Below are 26,154 nucleotides of genomic sequence, written 5' to 3'. Positions count from 1 at the left end.
TATAAACTGATTTTTTAAATAAATAAATAATTAAATATTCCAATAAATAAATATTGAATACTGTGCTGTTATCACCCAGAACCCCAGGAGTTCAACACTGAAGGTGTCAAAGTGGTCTACTTGTCCCCAAACACAACATCTCTAATTCAGTCTCTAGATCAGAGGGTCATAAGAATCTTTAAGGCTCATTACATATGGTACGGTATGTAGAGAATTCCAACAGAGAGAACATGTGTGTGCATGCATAGACACACACATGTGCATGCACGCTGTAGTTACATTTTTGGGGGGAGCACGAGAATTATACACAAATTCTGAATTACTGCCCTTAACCCCAGCGTTGCTGGAGAAGTGTAAGGTAAAGGTTCCCCTTGACATTTAGTCCAGTCGTGTCTGATTCTAGAGTGCAGTGCTCATCCCCATCTCCAAGCCGTAGAGCCAGCATTTGTCTGTAGACAGTTTCCTTGTTCATGTGGCCAGCGCAATTAGACATGGAACACCATTACCTTCCCACCATGGTGTTACCTATTTATCTACTCGCATTTTTAACATGCTTTCCAACTGCTAGATTGGCAGGAGCTGCAACAAGCGACAGGAACTCACTCCATCGCATGGATTTGATCTTACGACTGCTGGTCTTCTGACCTTGCAGCACAAGGAGAAGTGTACATATGAACAAATCAGATAATTCTTCTTTCTAACAACAGATAGCACTTATTGAAGTGTACCATAATGCAGACTTAAAAATTTAAGTTGTTTAATGCTTCAGGAATTCAGAGTCATCAACAGAATCTCTCAATAATATGTACAGTCATTATATTTAATGTCTGTTAACAAATAAGGAAAAAAATTTAACTGAGGAATCAACAGATGAAATGGATGTCAGAAAGTCATCAGAAATGAGAACACTCACCTGCTGCCATTTCTGCTGGAGATAGGCATCTTTGACAGAAGAGAGGTATTTGGTCATTTGGTCAAGTACTCCCTGGTAGTAGACCATTGCAGAATCATAATTTCCCAGCAAGGCATATTCACGAGCCAGCTTCACATTCTCACTTATCATGACAAGACTCATGGTCAACATAAGCTGAAGGGGAAATGAAGACATGGTGAAACTTCAAGATATGAAAGCTGACAGGCTATGCAAAACCCCAGTCAAACAGATTATGAAATGTGGAAGAAGTAAAAACAAGGGTGCCTCATATTTTAAAGGAAGAAAACATGGCTAATCTTAAAAGAGATTCTGAATGTTATAATATATTAAGAGTTTATAAGACTGCATGAAAAAATTTAAGTACAAAATACATTCTGCTAGACATATCTCCACAAAATTTATTGAAAACAGAACAACTGTCAGACAGGGTGGATTTATGATGCAGTGAAGTTTTAGCACATTTACCAAATGAACTGACATTATCCCTTTGCACTTCAGCTCTTGAAGAGGCATATATTCTGCAGATGCCATCAGATAACAGCCCACAGTAGTGGTTCCCAACCTTGGGTCCCCAGATCTTCCTGGACCAAAAAGTCCCAGAAGCCTTCACAACTAGATGGTGCTGGCCAGGATTTCTAGGAGTTGCAGTTCAAAAAACATCTGGAGACCCAAGGTTGGGAACTACTAGCCTAGAGTATTCTCCCCCCCTTTTTTTCTTCTTCTTCCCCATCTTATTTAAGTGAGTAACTGCAGAATTCAACAACGGCAGACAGTGTCTGCTGGCTGGACAGCTCAGCAAATTAGGTATCTAGTTGTGGAGCCAGAGGTTGGAAATTCTCCACTGGGCATCCCAGAAGTCCTTGGGCAAGATGCATTCAAGGATTTCCCCAGAAGAAGAGAATGATAAACAATTGCTGAGTTCCCTCTAGCTAGAAAACCCTGAAAAGGGTTTTCATAACTCAGAATTCACATAACAGCATACAATTATCAGATAGTGCCTATATCCAAGCCTGCACCCTCTCCAATTTTATACCCTTGGGCATTCAAAGAGAGGATCTGATAGCATGTGGTTCCTTTTTCTATTATCTTTCTGAAATGTAAAGCAAGTTTTTGACAATATATATATAACTGTATAAAGCAGAGCAATTTAAACTGCTAGTTTCTCCAATACATCTTCCAAAAGATGCAAAGGACATTTATTCCTAACAGAGGTTGTATGGTTTACCAAAGAATGTTTGTCACATTTTCCCTGGTGCACATTTCTGTTGTACACTGATACACAGTGAGTCACTTAAAGTACCTGCTGTAACTTATTATTAAGCAAGCATTTAGCCACAACTTAAAAGCACGTGAGGCAGTGACTAGTGCTTTTACAGACACAAATCTGTAATAGAAACTATGATGGACAGCAGATGGACTCACATATCTAATGGTTGAAATCTTGTTGCGCCACTCCCAGTATACAGTGGGGATAATGTTTTTCAGCAGTGACAAATGACCACTGATTAAAGGTGATTTCAGGATGCATGCAACTGATACACAATGTGACAATGCACCCTGAAATCACCAAAGGGAACCTATAATCAGTGCTGATTTGCTTCTGCTAATGACGTCATTCCCACTAGACAAATAGAACTGTACAATAGGATTTCAACCAACAAAGTGTGTGTTGTAAGCTGCCTAGAGTGGTCATAACTGACTAGATAGGCGGGGTATAAATGAAGTAAATAAATAAATAAATAAATGATTTCTGAAGCCAACTCAAATCTCCAGTAACAAAGTAAAATTGATCTACTGTATTTTTCCAATTATAACACACCCACGTTTATAAGATTGCTTCCCCACTTTTCTAACCCCAAAATTAAGAAAACTTAGCTTTGAAGATTCAGACTCTGGGCTCAGAATGCTCACACATTAAGAGTCCCTGTTGAATCTGAGCCTACAGGCTCCACCTCCAACAAGATGTGTTCCAGTTGGTTTGTTCAGCATCAGCTGACCTCAGTTCCATAAAGCTCGTGATTGGAGGAAGCTAAGCCTCGTGACTGAAGGAAGCATGTTTGCAGAGGCAAGGTACAGGCCATTTTGTTCTCTCAGTGTTCTCAGCTTACTTCTGTGCAAAAGATGCCCCTCAATTTTTTATGTAATGATTTTAGGAAAAAGTAGGGTCTTGTACATGGAAAAATATGACAGTTTGCTCTTTATGTCTCCTCAAAAATGATAGGTGCTTGAATACTCCCCATCCTCACTGAACTCTTATCTAAATCCAACTATTAGTCCTGGCTAGAATAAATCCATTAAATCAATGAGAGCTACATAAGGGTTGACTTACCATTCAGCAACTGATTCAATGGGTATACTCTAACTAGGATTAACTGCTGGATGCAGATTTTTATATTTTAAAAAATGTATTCTATTTATTTATTTATTTATTTATTTATTTATACCCCGCCTATCTGGCTCATCGGACCACTCTAGGCGGCTTCCAAATATAAAATCAAATAATAAAACATAGACAAATACATAATAATCAAACAAGAACAGCAGTAAAAATAAAAAGGAAAAGTAAGAAAAAAATCAAGAGTTGGCTGGAGGGAAGGCCTGAATAAACAGCCATGTTTTTAATTGGATTTTAAAGGTGCCCAGCGTGGGGGCCGCGCGAATCGCCGGAGGGAGATTGTTCCAGAGGTGAGGAGCCACCGCCGAGAAGGCCTGGTTTCGTGTCTTCTCCTTCTGGGCCTCTCTCGGTGTCAGGCTCCTCAGCCTCACCTCCTGACTCGCGCAGGTGATCCGGGTAGACCTTGGTGGGAGGAGGCGTTCCGCCAAATATCGAGGTCCTAAACCGTTTAGGGCCTTATAAGTAAGCATTAAAACTTTGAAGTTGACACGGAAACAGATGGGCAGCCAATGCAATGCGGCCAGCGTTGGAGAGATGTGTTGATATTTTCTCACTCCTGTAAGGAGCCTGGCCGCCGCATTCTGCACCACCTGAAGTTTCCGTGTCAGCCTCAAAGGCAGCCCCACGTAGAGCGCGTTACAGTGATCTAATCTTGAGATTACGAGATTCTAATGTTTCATTTACCAAATACCAAATATTATGGGTATCTGTGTTTACAGCCTAAATAAAACAATCCCATTATCCATAGAAGAGAGCTTTCATAAATAACTATACTTAAAAATATATATGCAAGATCATTATTAGTATTTCTGTAGCATATCCATTTAATGGCAGCACTGCACACTGACCTTCTCCTTTCTGCTTTGATAAATATGAGATTGTAATTCACAAGAGTAGCCGCAACTCACAGCTCTGTGTCTGATGAACCTTTTTGAAACAATGGGATTGTTTCATTATTTGTCTCATTATTTGGAACTTTAAACTGCTGTTTACACACTACGTCCCAGGAGACATGTTTAAACTAGTTGAAATACTACTAGTTGTGGAATTTAAGTTAATAAAAGCTGTAAACATACTGGCACAACTGGCTGTAACTAGTACAGGGTGGGGCGGCATGTAACTGTTTTCAAAACCAGCCTTCTCCTACTGATAGAACAGATTACAAATGTTTTTGAATGATAAGAGATAAATGACAAACATATATTTAAAAAAATGCAAGCCCCTTTCATTCCTTGTAGAATGGGAGAGAGGTACTGAAAGGGGCAAGAGAACCCATCAGTAAAATGTAATCATGGGAAGCACAGTGTGTCAGCTCACAGGCAGTAGTCGTTATGGAAATAAGCTATAGGCATTTTCTTAATATAGTGGTGCATCGACTTACGACCATAATCCATTCCAGAAGATGGACGTAACTTGAAACAGTCGTTAAGTCAAAGCATGCATTCCCATGGGAATGCATGGGAACGTGATTAATCTGTTCTGGCCAAAAAATAAAATAAAAAAAAAATTAAAACCCACCCAGAACAGATTTTAAAAAGCAAAAAGCAGCACTTTAGCTTACCAGGCAGTCCCAAGCCTCCTCTGATGGCACTCACTCTAATCGAGCTGCCCGAGCTACGGCAGATAGAGGCTGATGACAGGCGGCCCGGGCCAGGCTCAGCCTCCAGGCCGCCGGCACCCCACACACCGTCCCCGTAGGAGACTGTCGGGTGGCAGCGGCACTCGCCCGGCCACACAGTTTCCTTTGGCGGCGGTGCTGGGATCGGGGGCCCCTCCGCCCCCGTGCCGAGAAGCGCTGAGGCCCAACAGTCACCCCGGCAAGCACCCCGGTGCCAGAGCTGGAGGTGGCGTTGGGCACCACCAACGGGCAAACCACCTGCTGCTCAGGAGTCGCCCACCAGCGGAGAAGGGGAGCTGCCCCCGCGGGGCTGATCGTGCCCCTGCCAAGCCAGGAAGGAGGTGGTGGCAGCACGGGAGGACCCTTCCTCTGATAGCCAGGATCTGGACCCCCTCAGCCCCCGTGCCGAGGCCAAGGACTGGGACCCATCAGCAGTGGTGGCATCAGTCCAGTGGAGGGCGGTGAGGAGCACTGAGGATGCCCCCACTGCCGCCTCCCCTTCCCTAACCATTGGAGCGAAAGAGCTACAAAGAAGCAGCTTCTTCGCCACCAACAGTTAGTACATTTTAATCTCCCCCCCCCTTTTCACTTGTAACTCGAAGCTCCAGTTGCAAGTCGAAGCAAAATTTTGCAGCCGGAGCTGTTCGTAAGTAGGAACGTACATAAGCCGAGGCACCACTGTACCTGGGAGATGATGAGGGACAGGTACAACTTCTTTCAGATACACAGGATAAGAACTTTTCTTGATGAGTTATCAACCAATTTCAGGACTGATTGTTCAAAAAAGGGATTCCAGTCACTGGCTAAAATCCTGTTGTTTAATAGAGTAAGTCACAAGCAGATTAGGCTCACTGAATCAGTGGGGACCTGATGAGCCAACTCTTCCATAAGTTCCATTGATTAAATGGGCCTATTCCAGTTGCAACTATGTAATCAACAAGATTTCAGCCATTGTGTTAGAAAATTTTTAAAGAAGACATACACTGTTTTATCTTTATTTATATCCCAAGGAGGCTCACAACAACTAAATGTTTTCTCAAACCTCTCTGCAACACTTTCTAACCATGCTGGAGAAAAACAGTCCACTTAAACAATGTTAGTGAAACAGCATACAACAGTTTCCAGACACTGAAGAAAGCTTTAGTTTGACTATCTTATGAAGGAACTCTTCCAATGCAGAGAAGCCTCACCTTTCCAACCACCTACTCACCTTCTTTTCTGATAGTCTATTAATTATCAGGATATACAGTAATTAGGTACTTGCACTCTCCTTATTCACTAAATACAGAATTATGAAATTCTTTTAAACACTGGAATCTTAAAATGTAAATCAACTTCTGACTTGCCACTACTCGCTTAATTGTTCTCATCATCTTGCCAGACTTGTAATTTCAAACTAGTTTAGTCATCAGTTCCTAACAGCAAACAGGTGTATCAGGTATAAAAACCATCCTTACTTGACCCAAACATCTATGTGAGGGTGTAGAAATCCTGAAACTGTCTGACTCTATGCAAAAATATCCTTCTTGACTTTGTTACTGTTTCTAAGACTACTTATAATTTTGACAGGAGTACTGACAGAAGCCTTATTTGTGAACAGCAACCTTGAGGTTGTATAATGTACTGTATTTCTAGTAATGGGCTGAATGAACTTTACCTTTAGTTAGTTTTTATTCAAACCAACCATTCAAAAATATACTCAACTAATAAATGAAACATTCTCAAAAAAAGGTGGTATCTTTTGACTGTAACAACTGAAGGTTCAGTCCATTTTGTAATATCTAGAAACAACTGAGAGCCTACTATACATATAGAAGAAATGCAATGTTAAACTTCAAAAGCTCTAGTTTTAAGTTTCAAATAAAAAACATTCCTTGAATGTTCATTAAGAACCTTACCCTTCTAAAAATAGTATTACCGTATATCTAGATCTGAAATAACCCCCCACCCCTTGTTCTCAATCTTACCATGACAGGTAAGAAAATACAGACAGGTGAGTATCTAATCATTTCCTTTACAAAGCATGACCATATGGTTCAACAGAGGAATGATTCATCAATGTTAGAGCTTCTTGATAGATTCTTAAAATTTCCTTCTGGGAAAACAATTACCTAATTCAACAGGTGGATATGTCCTAACAAGCCATTACAGATGTCTGGGACAACACACAATCTTAATCTGTAAGTCCGTTCAGCTTCCTTACAATTTATTTACCCACTGCCTTCTAACAACTGATCAAAGTCTACCCACTTATTTTTATGTGCATGAATTCTGTCAATTAAAAGAAATGTAATTGACAGAATTCACTCATGTCACTTGATCAAGCCAGACCCCGCAGCTGAGGGGCTTAACCATGAGAGAGGCCCGGAAGGAGAGAACAAGAAACCAGGACTTCTCGGCAGTGGCCCCTCATCTTTGGAACACCTTACCCCCGGAGATCTGACTGTCACCCTCGCTGGGAATTTTTAAAAACAAGTTGAAGACTTGGTTCTTCTGGCCAGCTTTCCCCCCTCCCATTAGATAGCTTCCTTTTCCCATCTTGATCCTGTTTTATTAATTTTTATTGTTCTTAACAATGAATGTTACTCGAATACTGTTTTTATCTTTATACAGTACTTTGTAAGCTGCCCAGAGTAGATTCCTGAATCTAGATGGGCAGGGAAAAAACGGAATAAATGAACAACCAAACAAATGCAAATTCTTTAAATTGAATTTGAAATGTAAAATTTCAGGAAATATATTTTGCAGTTCTAATTAAAGAATTTCAAAACAAGAGCTTATCTGGAATCCTGTCACTCTTCTTATATAATATTTGTCAATGTTCCCTCTAATTTTCAGTCCTGTTGGGTGGGGCTCCACCCCATGTGACTCCACCCCCACATGTGCAACTATGCCTCCTGCATGTGTGCAACGAGAACCCAAGGGGCTGGAAATACTCATTGTGGATGGAGGACTGCATGCTCACGCAGCCACGCACCTTACCAGGAACCTTGATGTTTCTGTTTAACTCCTGTTTGATTGTACATGGTGTAATTTCAACAACTGTATTAAATATATTTTCTGCTGGGACAGCTCAGTGAGTTACGTATCTGGGTGCGGAGCCAGAGGTTGGGAGTTCCATTTCCCACTGTGCATTCCAGAAGAGCTAGCTCGTGTGACCTTGGGCAAGCTGCACAGCCCCAGGATGCCCCCAGAAGAAGGGTAAACCACTTCTTAGTACTCTGTACCTAGAGAACCTTAATAAGGGTCACCACAGTCAGAATTGATTTAACAGTACACAATTATTATTATTCAGTAATTAGCTGAAATCCTGCTGCTTAGTGCAGTAAATTACACTAAAACAGGCCTACTAAATCAGTGGAAATTTGGTGAGTCAACTCCTCTGTAAGTTCCATTGACGTAAAAGGTCCTTTGTTGTTTAGTCATTAAGTCGTGTCCGACTCTTCGTGACCCCATGGACCAGAGCACGCCAGGCCCTCCTGTCTTCCTGTTTCCCCTTCCTTTCAAAATGTTTCGGACAGTTTTCCGCAATGTACAAATAAAGTTTTATATAAAATTTAAACATGAAGCAACATTTACAGTGTTGTTTTCTAATGCTGCAACGAAAAGTGCAATGACTGTGGAATATGCCTAGTAAACTTAATGAATTTTCCCTATAAGAGAAATATTACAAAAATGAAAGAGATATTACCTCTTTCCAATAAAGTGCCTGTGATAAATACTAGACTCTTCTGTGAATTTTCATAGGCCAGAGTCTACTTTTCAGATGCAAAGGAGGCTGGACTTGATGATCCATAGAGTCCCTCCCAGCTCTGCAGTTCTGAGGTTGTTATTATCTGAATCACTAATACTCTGTTGAGCACATACAAAACAGCCGTACTTGGGTTTATTTTTAGTCTGAATTCATTACAAACCCAGGTGTTTAACATATACAGGATCCTTCAGTCAGGTCCTCAGAGTTCAATTCCCCCCGTGCTTTATCCTTAACACTGAATACCATTGGCTAAGGATGGTAGGAACTGCAGCCCAGATTCCCCAAAGAAACTGGCTCACTTTGTTTCCTTTATTCCTACACAAGCCACATTTCAGCTAGAAACAAGAACAAGTAAAACAAATAATAAAAGGCAACAACGAAACTTAAAACTTTGCCACTGTCTAATTCATTTGCCAGCAGAACCATCAATATTTTATCCAGTCTCGGGGCAGAAGCAGACCCCCGGGGGGGCTGTTTTACACCAGCTTACATCAAACAAAACAACCACAGTCCAGATGCTGCAAAGGGGGAGTTTCGTGCCTTACTACTGGCTCCCAAAAGTTATTTATTCTTGCAACACCCTCAAAATATTCACCTTAACGATCAACAGAAAAGGTCCCATTAGAACTTAAGAGATGCAATTTTACCTCCGGGAAAACGTGTCATTTCCTGCGACCACGTGTTATTTACTCTGGAGAGCAATCCCCCTAAGTGGTACGTTTTCCCCTTATGATCTGTAACCCGAAAGGAATACACGTGTATTTGGCCAGCTGCTCTCTACTTGGCCGCGGGATACCCGGGAGCCGTTGTTGACAAGAGGAAGGCAAAAAAAAGGAGGCTGGAAGGAGAGACAAAGAAGCGGAGCGGAGGCCCCCCCCCCCCCACGAAACCGGGTGGCGGAGAAAGGGGGTCGAGAAAGAGATCCGGTCTCCTTTCACGGCGCCAGAGGGCGAGCGAGCGACCACGAGAGCGCATCCTGCCCGGAGAAGCCCCATTTCAAAGCCCTCCCGCCAACTCCACGCCCCCCCCTCAGCCGCCGCCGCTTCTGCCTCTGCCTCGGGACAGGAAGAGGCACGGGGGAGACTGGAGCAGTTTCCCCCCCCCCCAGGCTGGCGGGGAAGAGGGGCGCCACGACACCCTCCCCTCCTTTTCCTTGAAACAGCACACGGCTCTACAAAGAGTGGCGAGGGGACGGGAACACTCACGCAGCTTCGGCGCGTTCAGCTCGGTAACGGCGGCGGGAGGGACGCGGGCCCTCTCATCTCGGCTCACCCCCCCTCCCTCCCTCCCTCCCTCCCGCCTTCTCCGCGCGGAGGCTCGGGCGCGAGCACGCAAACACCTGCCCCCCTTAGCCCCGCCCAGGACGTCCCCGCGCCGGCGTGACGTTCCCTCCCTCTCGCGGTGTTTGCCACGGCCCTCCAATCAGCTCTCAGTTGCGTCACTTTGGGGCGAGGTCACTGCGCTACCGCTGGCTTCTCTCCCCCTCCGCGAATTCCAGAAGCAGTTGGCGCGATCCTTCCTCCTCAGAGCTAGGCCTTTGAATTTTCCATCTATTTACGAGGTGGGGAGAGGCGGACAGGTCTCGTTAAAGTGAATAGGGCCGGGAGGAGGTGCCCTCCATTTTCTTGAAAGACCCCTCGGGACACTTCTTAAGCCACAGAATAAAAAGCAAAGAGGAGACTCTGCCGCCATCTTATCGGGGAAGCCAATCGCATCCAGTTTTCTTCGCCGGCTGGCATGTCAGTTTGTATGTGTGGCTGATCCGGCGGCATCGGAGCAAACCGTGAAGGAAGTTCTTCTAAACCGCCTCTTTCCTGCTTAGATGGGGAATTAAACTCAGCCCCATGGCTCCAGGCGAAAGTTCCAGCTTTCTACCTCTGTTGCTCCCTCCACAGGCTAAAAATAAGATCGTACGGCCGTGTATACATGGGGCCTTCCTCCGAAGCGCTCTCGCAGTTTTCCGATCAGGAGGGCTCCGAGCATGGTCTGCTACGGGCAGGTTGTCGTGAGACGACGAAATACAGTAGTGTCAATAACCCACGAGGCGATTCGATGGAAACTAGGTGTTGGACCATTTATCTCTTTAAAGCTTAGAGCGAAAAGAACAACAGCAGATTGCTGTTTGAACAACAGCATGCCCGTGCAATGCTTTAGTCAACGATGCCCAGGCTTTCTTGTTGGAGATCTGAAGCGGGTCTATCTGTTGAAAGGCTTAAACCAGGGGTCAGGGAACTTTTTTACCTTTTACCGCCCAAAAATGTATATGCGTCAACATTACCCCCTTGATTTGAAAGGAAGGAAACCATACATTATTTGAATTCAAAATATTGCTGGATCTACACAGGCTGTGTACCGAACTAGCAGGATATATCATCAGTATCAATGGCTGCCAGGCTATGTACTGAACTAGCAGAATGCACCAAGTTTAATAAAGATGTTCACTATTTTTGCTGGAACACATTGCACACCAGCCATGGGGTGGTATAGGGAGTAGTAAGGTGTCCAATGTGCCTAGTAAGTTGCATTACAATTTTGGTAGCTCGCAGAGTGGTGCTAGCAATGATGTGCTTGCTAGAGACAGCCAACACGGGGGGGGGCGCTTTCCCTACCACTTTAATCATTCTATGTGTGGTGTGCAAAAAGGAACAAACCAGGCTAAAGGTCATGTCACCCACCCTGGTGCCACAGCCCAATATCAAAGGACCAGTGCGCTATTTTTTTTTTTTCATCAATGGAAAACTCAGCAGTGGCCAGAAGATTGGAAAAGATTAGTCTACATTCCAATCCCAAAGAAGGGCAGTGCCAAAGAATGCTCCAACTACTGTACAATCACACTCATTTCACACTAGCAAGGTTATGCTCAAAATCCTACAAGGTAGGCTTCAGCAGTATGTGGACCGAGAATTCACAGAAGTACAAGTTGGATTCCGAAGGGGCAGAGGAACTCGAGATCAAATTGCTAACATGCGCTGGATTAGGGAGAAAGCCAGAGTTCCAGAAAAACATTTACTTCTGCTTCATTGACTATGCAAAAGCCTTTGACTGTGTGGACCACAGCAAACTATGGCAAGCCCTTAAAGAAATGGGTCTGCCTGATCACCTTATTTATCTCATGAGAAATCTATATGTGGGACAGGAAGCAACAGTCAGAACTGGATATGGAACAACTGATTGGTTCAAAATTGGGGAAGCAGTACGACAAGGTTGTATATTGTGTCCTTGCTTATTTAACTTATATGCAGAATACAGTGGGGTCTCTACTTAAGAACGTCTCTACTTAAGAACAATCCAACTTAAGAACAGCTCCATTTGCTAAATTTTGCTTCTACTTGAGAACAGAAATCCAAGATAAGAACAGGAAAAAAAACCTTTCCTGTTCTTTTTTTAACCTTAGGTCATCTTAGGTTAAAAAAAAATTCTCCCCCTAGTGGTAGAGTACTTATTAACCAGCTTTGCATTAGTTCCTATGGGAACTAATTCTTCAATGTACGAACACACCTCTACATAACAAAAAAACAGCCAGAACGGATTAATTGGTTTTCAGTCCATTCCTATGGGAAATTTTGCTTCAACTTAAGAACGTTTCAACTTAAGAACACCATTCCAAAATGGATTAAGTTCTTAAGTAGAGGTTCCACTGTAGTTTCTATGGACGGAAAAGAGCAGATACGGATTAAATGGTTTTCAATGCATTCCTATGGGAAATGCAGATTCAACATAAGAACTTTTCAACTTGAGAACCACCTTCCAATACGGATTAAGTTCTTAAGTAGAGACCCCACTGTACATCATGCGAAAGGCTGCACTGGAGGAATCCCAAACCAGAATTAAGATTGCCAGAAGAAATAACCTCCAATATGCAGATGAGGCCACTCTGATGGCAGAAAGTGAGGAGAAATTAAAGAACTACTTAATGAGGGTGAAAGAGGAGAGTGCAAAAAATGGTCCGAAGCTCAACATAAAAAAACCTAAGATCATGGCCACTGGTCCGATCACCTCCTGGCAAATAGAAGGGGAAGATATGGGGACAGTGACAGATTTGACTTTCTTGGGCTCAGTGATCACTGCAGATGGTGACAGCAGCCACGAAATTCAAAGACCCCTGCTTCTTGGGAGGAAAGCGATGACAAACCTCGATAGCATCTTTAAAAGCCACCATTTTTCCCGCCTTAATTCAAGCCTTCTGTTTTGCTTGCCTGTTCCTTTTTTCATAGTTTTGAGTTAGTCTCTTTCTCTTCTCTCTCTCTCTCTCTCTCACACACACACATCCACCTACCCACCCACCCTCTATTTTCTACATACTGTACATTTAAAGAAGCTTGATGAACCCGTCAATCCCCTCATTAACTGAAGCCTTTCCCTCCTGCTGCTTGCTTGCATTCATCTCTGGGGGGGGGGGGAGCAGTCGTTCGCATTCACAGGCCCCGGATTGATTGCCCAGGGCTGTAAAGCCCTAAACCGGTGATGGGGAACCTTTTTGATCCCGAGTGCCCAAACTGCAACACAAAATCAGCTTATTTATAAAAGTGCCAATACTGCAATTAAAATCCGAATGCTGAGGTTTTAGTTTAGAAAAAACAACTGCTCCTGCACTGCAAGGGCTTAAATGCTTGTTTTGTTTTGTTTTTCCCTATGGGTGGTATTAACAAATAAATACTTAAAGGTAAAGGTTCCCCTTGACATTTTTAGTCCAGTCATGTCTGACTCTAGTGGCGGTGCTCATCCCGTTTTCAAGACGTAGAGCCAGCGCTTGTCTGAAGACAGTTTCCATTGCCACGTGACCAGCGTGACTAGGGAACGCTGTTTTACCTTCCCACCGAGGTGGTACCTATTTATCTACTCGCATTTGCATGCTTTCGAGCTGCTAGGTTGGCGAGGAGCTGGGACAAAGCGACAGGAGCTCACTCCGTCACATGGATTCGATCTTATGACTGCTGGTCTTCTGACCCTACAGCACAGGCTTTTGCGGTTTAGCCCACAGCGCCACCACGTCCCTAAAAATAAAATACTTACTGGTCCTCTAATCTCCCATTGGGCTAGACCGGTCATGGTCGCTGTGGCATTCAGCCTTTGTGGCACCTATGTGTTGTGCCTTCACAAAGGTTCCAGCCATGTTTTCCTCTTATTGCCCCCGGTGGATTACCTCAATCCACAATATAAATGAAGTTTGTCAAAACATGTCTTGTGAAAGCAAACTGAACTTATTTATTGAAGTGAAGTTAATTTAATAATCACAGAAGTTCTTCAGATGAACATTGTACACAAGTAAATCATTAACAGGTCTCTCAATACAGTGGGGTCTTGACTTGAGAACTTAATCCATATTGGAAGGTGGTTCTCAAGTCAAAAAGTTCTCAGGTCAAATCTGCATTTCCCATAGGAATGCATTGAAAACCATTTGATCCGTATCTGCTCTTTTCCGTCCATAGAAACTAATGGGAAGCTGCTATTCTGCCTTTGACCACTAGAGGGGGATATTTTGTTTCTTTTTTTCTTAGGTCAAGAAAGGTTCAGGGAAGACAGGGAAAATACAGTCCAGGCAGTACCAGGCAGTCTGAAGACTCCCAATCCACTCTCTGAACGCTGGGAGGAGTGAGGAAGCAGACAGGCACCCTTTTCACTGGCCAACAGTTAACTGAAAGTTCAAATTTGGCACTTTCCCTGCCTCCCACGTGGTTTTTTTTAGTTCTTAACTCAAATCTAAGTATGTAAGTCAAGTCAATATTTTCCTATGAGAGTGGTTCTTAAGTCAAAATGTTCTTAACTTAAGCCGTTCTTAAGTCAAGACCCCACTGTACATACTTTTCTCTTGCCATATAATTACCACCTTCTCTATCTTAACCAGGTTTATCTCTATTAGTAATTGTTCCTTCTCTATCTGACTAACCAGCCTTTATCTCTATCTGGATCTCATTGGATTGTCTCCATTTCTATCTGACTCCAAATCCTCCTGCCGAACCTTCATATATCAGCGGACTACGCCGCTCCAATCCTCTCATAGGCTCATGCAAATTAGATCATGACTATGAGTGGAATAAGTGATGTAGGGTGATCGTCAGTCATCATTGCACCCTTCCACTGGACCACTGCACCAGCAGTGGGGAGTGCCAAAATCCAGGATCAGAGGACGGGTAAGTATTTCTCTCTGGCGATTTATGGCACGTGTTCCCACAGAGACAGCCCGTTTAGCCTCTTTTCCAAAACCAATAAAATAATTTTTCTGGAATGGTTTTGAAGTGTTGTCTTGTTTGTCAGGGGCTGTCACGGGATAATCTTCGCCATCTCCCCATTATATCTGGGGCCCAATGCCTGAGGTGGGTCTTTGTGATGTCACAGGAATTGGGAACATAATATTTCTCCATGCATGTGTGAGGGAGTGAGCTAGACATTGTGGGTTTCCTCTCTGAGCTCCTAAGCAAGTACATTATGTGTCGTGTTGGACAGGCAGTGAGCCCTGGTGACATTTGGAGAGGTTTGGAGTTTGGTACCCAAACACTATGGCCACCCCATAACAATAAACGAGACTCGCTCCTTCCCTTCCACCACTGCTCCTCATATTTGTTTGTCTGGCCTGGAGATTCAGGGGAGCCTAGCCATTTCCTGGCAAGCCTCATCTTCATCATCATGAGCACTCCATGGACAGCTCCTTGCAGAGTACAAATGGGGAGAAAATATGCCACTTCAAAGAAGCTTCCAGTCGAACCTCTCACGCCAGTGCCACAACCGAGGAAATGGAGATGGGCAATGATTTGGAGATGAGCGTATATTAAAATTCATGTGGATCCATGCCATGGATAGATGGCAAAAATACACTGGTACTGCAAAATCTGCTGCATGAGGGCAGTGGCTGCCTCTGAGCGCCTAGTGCAGTGACAGTGAATCTTTTTGAACCCAAACTGCAACACAAAATCAACTTATTTATTTCAAACTGCCAATACTGCAATTAAAACACAAACAGTGAGGTTTTAGTGTAGAAAGAACAACTGTTCCCGCACTGCAAGGGTTAAATGCTTGGTTTCCCCCCCCCCATGGGCGGTATTAACAAATAAATACTTATTGGTCCTCTACTCCCCCATTGGGCTAGACTGGTCATGGTCACCACTGCACCCCTCTGCTGGACCACTGCACCAGTAGCGGGGAGTGCCGAGATCAGAGGACTGGTAAGTAGTTATTTATGGCAACTTATGGTTCGTGTGCCCACAGAGGGCTCTGTGTGCCAGCTGTGGCACGTGTGCCATAGGTTTGCCATTACTGCCCTAAACAATCAAGCAGGCTAATCTCTGATCTCTGAAAGAACAGATTTACAAGTGTCCTGCTGCAACCAAGGAAGTAACAGGGAGAGGTGGCTTACAATTTGAGGTTTGGCTGCAGGGGGTGGGGGGGATAGCGCTCTGCTCATTAACCCCAGGATTTTTACTTTTACCCCATTTGGGGTATATTACCCCTGTTTCCCAACCACTGCCTTAAAGTAACCAAAATCTGAACTCTGAAAACTGCAATCTGTTTGATTCAGGGGAGGGGGCATACAGAGTTGGATCTGACAATTTTGTGATCTGATTACATTTCCTATTTGACCTACACATATGATTGCTGATTTGCACATGTTGGGAAGTGTAAATTAATACATTTACAATCCAGTTATAGCAATTTGATACCATTCTAACAGCCACTGGTCCATCCTATTGAATTCTACAATTTGTATTTTGATATTGCACTCAGAATTATCTGCTAGAAAATACTAATGCCGTTAGCCAGCGCAGTGCACTAGAACTCTTAGAGCCTCAGCAGACTACAAATCCCAGAATTATGTAAAGGAGCCACAACACTCACATGAAGTGCTGCTATAACAAGGTACTCTATTTACTTGTTTATTACTGTAGATAGATTCTAGGTTGCATGGATGTCTAAAGCAACATACCTCAACCTGCGAACTTCCAGTTAATTATGAAAGTAATATTTTTAGAATAAAAAAAATTCCCTTAAAAATTGTAAGGAAAAATATGTAGACTCTTGTGCTTCACAGTACTTGGGCCTGATCAGCATGTACTTAACACTAAAAGTACTCAAGTTTGTTTTATCTGAGGTAATTTAGCAACAGACTTTGACATTTTAAACTTTACTCATGCAAACTGCTGGCATGGGGCATACTAACTAAAAAATATACCAAAATATTCAGCCTATCTAAATATCTAAACAGTTCTTATGATTACTGTTCTGGACATAACCTAGATATGAACATTATTGTATTCAATGTGTTTCATGCGTTTTATTTTGCTAAAATGAACTAGTAAATTACATGCTTACATGTGAATTTTAGTTCTAAAATGGGTATTATTTTATTTTATATACGTATTTATGGAAGACACACGTTAAACAGTTTTCTAATAACAATTATATTGCTGTGGGAGATTTTTCTTTACTTATTTACAAATCATGACAAGAGACCTTTGGGTAGAGTGGGCGGCATATAAATTAAATAAATAAATAAAATAAATAAAGATCAGGGAATCATAGCTAATGAACCAAAAACAGAATCACCTTCACTGAATAGGAATTCTATATTCCGTCAACCCTGCAGGGGAATACCATAACAACACACTTTTGATCAACATAAAAATTATATTTCATTAACAGCTTATTCACAGAATTTGACTTTTATTATTCCAGCAAATAGTACACTAGCAAAAACTGATTTTAAAAGTGGAAAGAGATCCATAAGACACTCAAGAATTTAACAGATTACCAAATAATTATTACATGCAAAAATAGACAAAGATGTTTCTTGTTGTATTGTCTGCCAAGGCACTTCTCAAGCTACTTTTCTAAAAGTATGTTTATCAGCAGAGTGTTTACAGTATAAAAGGTATATATACAAAATGAAATACAGAAGTAAACTTGAGTAGTGCCTTTCATAGGAGGATATCTTAAGGCATTCCAAAGGTTTACTGTTGGATGCTGACCCTAATATACCATTGTTTTGCTCTGGTTGCATTAAAGCAAATAATGTCTTATTGCAAATATCAGATATTTGTCACCAAATTTAACTGGTACCTTGGGTAACAGCAGCAACATTTATTAATCCATTCAGACTGCCATTCTGCAGATGTACAGTATTAAAGTCCAATAAATTCATTCTCCATTACAGGTCTGCAAACTGCAACAGCAGATTTTAAGTACAAAAAATTGTTTTAGTCATACATTCTATAGGGTCTGTTACAAATATGGTAGAAAAGATCCAGCAAGAGGGCCTGCCCTAAGATAAAAAGTGAATAGTACAACAGTATTTACAATACAATTACATGATTATAGAACATTTTATAAATACAGTGCATATGTATATATGTGGAAGAGCAAAGCAATATTTTAAATGTTTAACTGAAAATTTTTCATTAAAAAATCAGATGTAGAGAAATTTTGATTTTTGTTAAGCAAAAGCTGAACCAGCATGAACATATTGTCAGACTTAAGCCAACAACAAAGGAACTGAAATATAAACAGATAAAAATGGAGTGTGCAGACTACAGCATACCCGGGATCTGCACTAGAAATTACTCTGAATGGAGTATGAAAAGTTCTGCGCATGAACAGAAGGGAAGCATACTGCCCTAGGTTCAGGTAACTGTGACATCACAATTACTTACAGAACATTTCTTCAGTTCTCAAGGACACAAACTGAGAATAGGTTGTCAGGAGAAAACTGTATGCATCTAATGAAGTAAATTTTTCCAGCACAAAAATATTCTACAGTAAATACAGGCAGTTGAAAAAGGATAGGTTCACCGAAGCTGAAAGTTAATTAAAAGCAGGAGCACCACCTTATTATTTAAACATGACATTCTACATTTGTGAGGGTTGTTAAGTTCTGATATGTAAAAGCTATCCTCATTTAGCATCCTCCACTGTAACAGAAAAACAACAACATCCATCTGGATGGCCTTATAAGGAACAAATGAGGCAGGATTTTATTTTGAAAATGTTTCAAAATGGCAGAGTTACACAACATAATTTCTCTGCTCATATAAATATTATGAAGCTTGAGTAAAAAGTAATCTGAGATGCATGTTGGTGAACATAAAATTATCACTTCTCAATTGAAAACACTAATTGCCAGAATCCAGAAAAGTTAAATTTGCTGAAATTCCAATTAAAATTAAAGGATTTCAAATACTTGCTTAAACCTGTTGATTTCAATGTGATTAGCTTACTCTGGACTGAAAGCAACAAGTTTAGACAATGAAAACTTTGTTTTGAAATGTACAGAACATATATGCATGCACCTGCAGCAGGCAGATTAAATTTCTGGCTTTAAAAGGAATATATATTATATTTTATTGCAAGACAAATATAATAAAAACTTGCCAGTTTAACTGGAAGTTCTAAATATTAAACAAAGGACAGCTCTCAAAGCCTTCTTTAAAACAGAACTTTACAAAAACAATTCTCAAAAGCAGAATAACTGTACATTGCATCCTCCTTTTATAATGATAAAATTCTAAGGTCTTGTTCGCTGTTTGGCGCCAAACACAGAATCTATATTTTGGCGTATGTTAGAGCAAGACTACCTCAATATGTGTAGAACGGTGCATAAACAAGATGTCTTGGTTCACTATAAAAGCTCTACTCAGTCTGGAGTTCAGTTTAGCTGTCTGCTATACCAACTGTATGTAGAACAAGCACATGGATTCAAAGGTTGAAACACAACTTAAAAGTAACTTGGAAGTAAGCTCTTTTAAAAACAGTGAGGCGTTTTTGAGTACACATGCATATGATTGCACTATAAATTTCTTTAATACAAGTACCTGCATTATATTCCACTAGTTTTTTTTAATAGATTAACGTATATTTTAACATAAATATCAATTCAAAAGAAGAGAAAAGTAAATAATAGTCTGAAGGCACTTAACATTGTTCTGTTAATGAAGCCACAGAGATCTGGCCCTGAAAAAACTATCTGAATGGAAAATTACCAAGGTGTTAACATGAGCTGTTCTGTCCTTTTCAGAGGATAAAAATGTAAGATGTGTTGCCAAAAATTGGAAAAAAATAAATTAAAAAAAAGGAAGGAAGTGGTATTTTTCAAGACGCTGTTCAGAACCAAAAAGCAATAGTGTATACTGTACTTATTTTCACCATTAGTCTATCTTCTGAAACCAATGGGGTGGTCATACCATAATGGTTTTCCTGTTCAGACAACAGGCCAGCAGTACACTTTTCAATAACTGTTTTGATAGGAGGCTTAGCATATGGAATTTGCTTATATTTCAGGAGCAGGAAGGATACATGTGGGCTTCAAAGGACATTTCTATGTTAGAAAATTAGAAGTTCAATATTTTCAGCTAGGGAAAATGCATTTAAAAAACAAGCAAGGGTTGTATGAACTGTAGCTTTCTCTTTATTTCAAAGACACTGATTATGGTATGAAGATTTATTTATTTTACATAGTCACTTGCATTGATTGTACTTTTTAAAGGCAGAACAGTTTCCTACAAGAGGAACATGCACCCTCCAACCAAGGGGCAACCAAGCCGGGCTGTATTTTTATCTTAAAACAGTCTACTTGGGAAATAAGAACCACCTTTTAAAAAAACACGTCCTTTGATAATACAGCTCCAGGAGACTAACAATGGAACCAGATAGCTTAACTAAGGTATTTTTAAATGGCTACTCAGATAATATGAGAGCAATGAAGTTTCACAGAACCCAAACACATTTAGTTTTTTCTTAATAAGAGATAACGATGAGAAGAACCAGAAGGAACTAAAACTGAAGTTTATTTTGTGAAAAGGCAGCTATAATTCATTTCCCACACACAGACTCAATGTTACTTCCCAACAGTAGAATCATTATGCTTCACCAAAATGTTCAAGAAACTGAAAAATGATGAGCTAATAGGTGATCATCTATTGCAAGAAGAATCACAGATGAACAGTGCAATCATATACATGTTTCCTCTGAAGTCCCACTAGGTTTGAGAGGACTTACCTATGATTAAGTTCAAGATTGCTGCCATAGGCTTCCTTGTTGCATACCTAGAGTCTCTAGCCCCCAGCTTACTCTCTCCAGTCTCATCTACAGAAGGGCTCAGTAATGTGAGAAGCCAAAGAAAATGTCTGGCAGTTTAGTATATAGTATTTGGTTTGTGTAAGGTAAAGATACCACTGCAAAACTGTCGGAGGAAAATTAATGTATACAGTCTATATACAAATAGACAATCATCTCATTTCCTAATGAAATTACTATTTCCTACCTAATTCTTTACAAAAAGCTTAATTTTATTTTATAATTTATTTTCCCTAATATTACTATATTAATTACTAACATGCTGGAATAAATTAAATTTGAAAAGGGGATTATTTGAGATGAGAAGAAAAGTTCCATGAAAAAGATACTGGGCTAACAATAATCAAACTTTTTTCTTTATGCTAGGTGTGCACAAAATCAGATTTCCAATGGTATCTCAGATTTTCTTGAGAATATATCAGAGAAATTCCAAAGGGTGGTTCAGTTTCATGTTTTCTACTAAATATAAACCAAATCACGATTTTGGTCCTCTCTATTGGTCCTCTCATCATCTTCATCTGACTTCAATTCCAATCTACGAGGATTACTGAATTCATATTCAATAGGCTTTGGATAGCTGTACGGATACCCATTGTCATCAAAAAACCTTCGGAATGTGAATTCATAAAAAGCATGTTCTGGATGTTTACCATTTTTATACCAGCCATTAAGTGTGTCATTGACATTCCCTTCCTTATCCTCACTCCACAATTTATCTGGGTCAATTGGATCAAAATTAGATGTGTCTGTGGGATGGGTAATCTTAGGGATGTAGGAAGCAGGCTGCTGTCGTAGATCACTTGAAAAATCAATTGATTTAAAAAATGGATGTGCTTTTATTTCATCTGCACCATTCTTGCCTAAGCGGTCTTCTGGCCCCCGACAGAGCTTAATTATAAGGTCAGATGCTTCTGGAGTTAGTTTTGCTTGTATTGGGATGTGCAGAGATGTTTTCCAATTGATAACCTGTATTAAAATCAAAACACAGATGCAATAACCTTAGAGTAATAAATTTTAGCTAAAACAAACATAGATGTCAGCCAATGAGAAAACAAATGAATTTAGTTCCACTGGCAAATGAATTTCTCATGTATTTAATGCATTCCTGCAATGCCGAAATTACATGCAAACTCCTATACAGTAATATCATTACCAAGTGTGTACAAAAATAGGATACAGAAAATATTCAGGGCTCGGGCTCTTAGGACAGAAATGTGCCTAAAATTTATATGTATTCATATTATATTTCTTTATGCAAATTTAAAAATAATTTCCAGGATGGTTTTAAAATTCACAAAAGGCAAATCCTGTCAATTTCTCATTGAACTCTTCTTGTTCCATGGTTAATTTGGATGTCACAGTTATTTTGACTTCTGTATGTGGCAGATCTAGATGATTCTCTTGTATCCACAGATCTACCATTCAGGTTTTTTTTTTTTGAGTCCAACTTCCAGAATTCTGCAAATCCCAAGACAGAACTTTGGCAATTCCAATCCACAGATGCACACTTACAGACATACCTACGTTTCACACCTAGGGAAAGTCTATCTCAAGGGCTTCAGCCTAGCTTCCTGTTAAAGAAAAAAAGGAAGCTGCTCTGCTGCCACCTGGGAGTCCTAGGGCTTCCTAGGAGGCACAGTCTTGCTGCGTACTAGGCTCTAAATTGCCCTCTACAGAGCCTAGTGGGCAATGAGACTGCAGGAAGCCCTGGTAGGCAGCCTCCTTTTCAAGCAGGAAGCTAGGGCACAAAGCCTTTGAGCCAGGCCATTCTCCAGATTATTCAAAATGTAAATGTGTCCAAGGGTATCTATAGAATGGGTCTGTGGATTGTAACTCCTGGAATTCTATGTTGGGAATTCCTGGGAGAAAAGTCTAAATGGCACATACATAACTGCATCCAAACCATTCTCCTGCTGGTCGCAACACAACTTCACTCTTTAGTGTTGCTGTTTAGTGATGATATCCAACCTCTGGTTGTCATTGGAAATACATTTTTCAACAAAGTTCACCATTCCAAATCAGTAGCTCTTCTTCAATTACAATTAATTTGCAATCATGAAAAGATGCCTCCCTGATTTCACCAAAAAGGGACTAATTATTTGTCATGACAAAAAATAAAAGTTTAAAAAAATTAAAAATATATATTTTAAAAAAGCCTAGCAAGACATGTTAGAAACAGTAAGAGAAGCACACATGCCAGCAGTCTCCAGCCAGAAACGGCGTTTCCTATTCTGAGTGGAAACTCATCTTTTGTCCCTTTAGGCAAAATATTCCATGATTAGAATAAACAAGTTTCATTAAAAAAACAAAACAAAAATACACCACACAGATTTATCAGGAAGTATGAATCCCTTAGCCCAGATACCTTCTACCATAGAGACATTTTGTGATCCTGGGATTCAAGGGTACCCCTTCACTTCTTTGACACCTCCTCCAGTATTGAAAGTTTTCTGTGGGAAGTTTCATCTGCCATCAATGTAATTCCTAACAGAAATCTATTACTGATCAGAACCTCACTAATGATTGTTTAAGAAATACACACTATTCCATTAAGGAGCTCATGTGGAAGGTAGTGCTCTTGGTGGCTCTTAAATCTGCCAAGAGGGTAGAAAACCTTACATAATTTTTGTTAAAAAGGAACTTTTTGACAACAGGATTGGATTGATCCAATCTTTATCACAAAGGCAGACCGGTAAAGCTTTTTATAGTAAAGCTCTTTATAGTTTACAAAATAAAGGACATAAAACACTGAAGGCACAACACAAACTAATTTATCTGGGCCTGCTGCACATGAAATTATTATGTTCCGTCCCCAATATGCAGTAACATTTTCAGCTGATGTACATCCATTAACTAAAATGAAAGACTGAATGAAGACACTACTTACTGCTTTTTAATCTACTTAATACCATTAGAAAAGGATAATTAAAACACATTAAGTGACACTGCATACAGCATGTACCCCAAATTGCTGGTTAGATAACTCAGCAGTTTAGGTATCTGGTTGCAGAGACAGAGGTTGAGAGTTTTATTCCTCACTGTCTGTTCTGGGAGAAGAGACAACCGATGTAGCCATAAGCAAACAGCATAGTCCCAGGGCACCCCAGAAAAAGAGAATAGTAAACCACTTCTGAATATTCTCTATCTACAACACCTTGGAACCATGGAAAGGGTCGCCAGAAGTCAGAATCAATTTGATGGCATAGTTATATGCTCCAAGCTAAACCACACTGCCATAGAAAAAGGTATCCATGTTCTGTACCAATGAGTTCTTATTCAACAACCACAAACTTTCATTTCAGCTCTATCACTGGGATAAATGCCTTACAAGGAAGGGAAAGAAAATGGTTTGAAGCCCCATATTAGCTTTCTAGAAGAAGGCAGTTATATCAATCTAGTTAAAATTTCAGGCCACAACTGAAATTACAAAACAGTTGTGTGAAAAGAAAGAGAAAAAAAACATGATGCTGACGCTATTTCAATTTAAATGAAAAGTGGCACTTACATAATTTGTGTATATATTAGTTTTCTTACTAACTTCTAAAACTGGTTTTGATACTATGTTTTATCAGTTACCTTCATTTGCGTTTCCAATGGTGTTTGCGCCAAGAAGGGAGGCTGTCCTACTAACATTTCAAAAAGAATCACACCAACACTCCACCAGTCACATAGCTGTGTATAACCTGAAACAAAACAACAGGTAGATATAACAATATTTTGTGTCATTAAATCAACTTCTGATTTATGACGATCCCAGTAGGTTTTCTCAGGTGTGTGAGAAATTTAACAGGCAGTTTTACCAGTACCACCTCCCAGTGAGTTTCCATGGCTGAGGGGATTTGAATCCAGGTCTCTTAAGTCCCAGTCAGACTTTGCATCCACTACACCAGTGGTTCTTAACCTTGGGTTACGCAGGTGTTTTTGAACTGCAACTCCCAGAAACCCCAGCCAGCACGGCTGGTGGTGAAGGCTTCTGGGAGTTGCAGTCCAAAAACACCTGAGTAACCCAAGGTTAAGAATCACTGCACTACACCAGTGGTTTGTTACTCGGATGTTTTTGAACTTCAACTCCCAGAAACCCCAGCCAGCACAGTTGGTGGTGAAGGCTTCTGGGAGTTTCAGTCCAAAACTCCTGAGTAACCCAAGGTTAAGAACCAGTGCACTACACTACCCTGATTCTCTTATGCATCAATACTAGTTCTTACACTGTTGTTTTAAATGACTGAATTCTTTATTTTTATATATGTATAAGATAATACATACAGTCGTGCCCCGCTTGACAATTACCCCACTCTACGACGAATCCGCATTACGGCGGCGTTTTTTGCGATCGCTTTTGCGATCGCAAAACAATGTTTTAAATGGGGGAATTTCGCTTCATGTTGATCGGTTCCCTGTTTCAGGAACCAATTTTCCCCTTTACGACAATCAGCAAACAGCTGATCGTCGGGTTTCAAAATGGCCCCCCACTGTTTTCTAGGACTGATTCCTCGCTATACAGCCACCAAAAATGGCCGCCGTATGGAGGATCTTCGCTGGACGAGCCCATTGGAACCCATTAACCGGGTTTTAATGCGTTTCAGTGGGTTTTTAAATTTCGTTTGACGATGTTTTCGCTCTACAGCGATTTCGGTGGAACGAATTAACATCAAGCAAGGCACCACTGTATATAAAAGAATTATATATGTATAAAAGAATATATTTAAAAGAATTCAGTCATTTAAAACAATAGTGTAAGAACTAGGTGATACATATATATGTATCAATACTAGTTCTTACACTTACATATATATGCCTAAACAATTGTTTTATTATTCTGTTCTTACTGTTGTAGTTTTTAATTATGACTGCACAATAATGAAGTAACAAGTATTTCATTTTGTCAAAACACCACGTATATTATTTCATTGCATGTTTCAGATCACTCCGTGTAATTTTATTTACAGCTTTTTAAAAAGCACCAGAGGAATTACTATTCTTCAGAAATTAGTCCAATACAAAAGAAGCTTCTGCTACTAAGAAACTGTAATAAGGAAGAACACTGTGGATATAATTAAATTGATATTTATTGTGCCATTCCTTTTAGTCCTGGGATGAGAAAGACTTATGCAAATGATAGTATATGGGTATATCCTGTTACACAGCTCTGCCATCACAACAAGAGCGATAACACTGGCAACGGGAGACTGCTGTTAAAGAGTTCCTGCTTTAATGCATCTCTTAATTCATCTGTGACTTAATCTTACTGTGTACAAATTATGTGCAACCCAAAATCACAGCAATAACTTTTTAATTAGATGCATTCTGCTGCTGCTGGTAACATCATTCACACAACATCAGCAGAGCTATAGAACATTCCCATAACACACTAGTACTCTCTTATTACTAGATGT

General features: G+C 40.6%; 2 protein-coding genes across 7 annotated transcripts in view; both read right to left on the bottom strand.

Annotated features, from left to right (window-relative positions):
* The window catches only part of KATNA1 (katanin catalytic subunit A1), a 450,967-nt gene that overhangs the window by 13,819 nt on the left and 410,994 nt on the right, over positions 1-26,154 (bottom strand). Inside the window, exons 2-3 of the mRNA XM_020808245.3 lie at positions 9,907-9,978; positions 914-1,087 (exon numbers count right to left, since the gene is read on the bottom strand). Of these exons, the coding sequence (XP_020663904.1) occupies positions 914-1,084 (171 nt within the window). The 5' untranslated portion in view covers positions 1,085-1,087; positions 9,907-9,978. The remainder of the gene's footprint in view (positions 1-913; positions 1,088-9,906; positions 9,979-26,154) is intronic.
* LATS1 (large tumor suppressor kinase 1) overlaps positions 17,337-26,154 on the bottom strand; it is a 36,060-nt gene continuing 27,242 nt past the window's right edge. For all 6 annotated transcript variants that reach the window (XM_020807323.3, XM_078383263.1, XM_020807244.3 and 3 more), the window contains exons 7-8: positions 24,338-24,444; positions 17,337-21,727 (exon numbers count right to left, since the gene is read on the bottom strand). In XM_020807323.3, coding sequence (XP_020662982.1) covers positions 21,221-21,727; positions 24,338-24,444 — 614 coding nt within the window. In that variant the 3' untranslated portion in view covers positions 17,337-21,220. The remainder of the gene's footprint in view (positions 21,728-24,337; positions 24,445-26,154) is intronic.

This window comes from Pogona vitticeps, chromosome 1 (assembly GCF_051106095.1).
Source record: "Pogona vitticeps strain Pit_001003342236 chromosome 1, PviZW2.1, whole genome shotgun sequence".
NCBI lineage: Eukaryota > Metazoa > Chordata > Lepidosauria > Squamata > Agamidae > Pogona > Pogona vitticeps.
The sequence above is the reverse complement of the archived record's forward strand: the minus strand, read 5'-3'. Positions and strand labels throughout refer to the sequence as shown.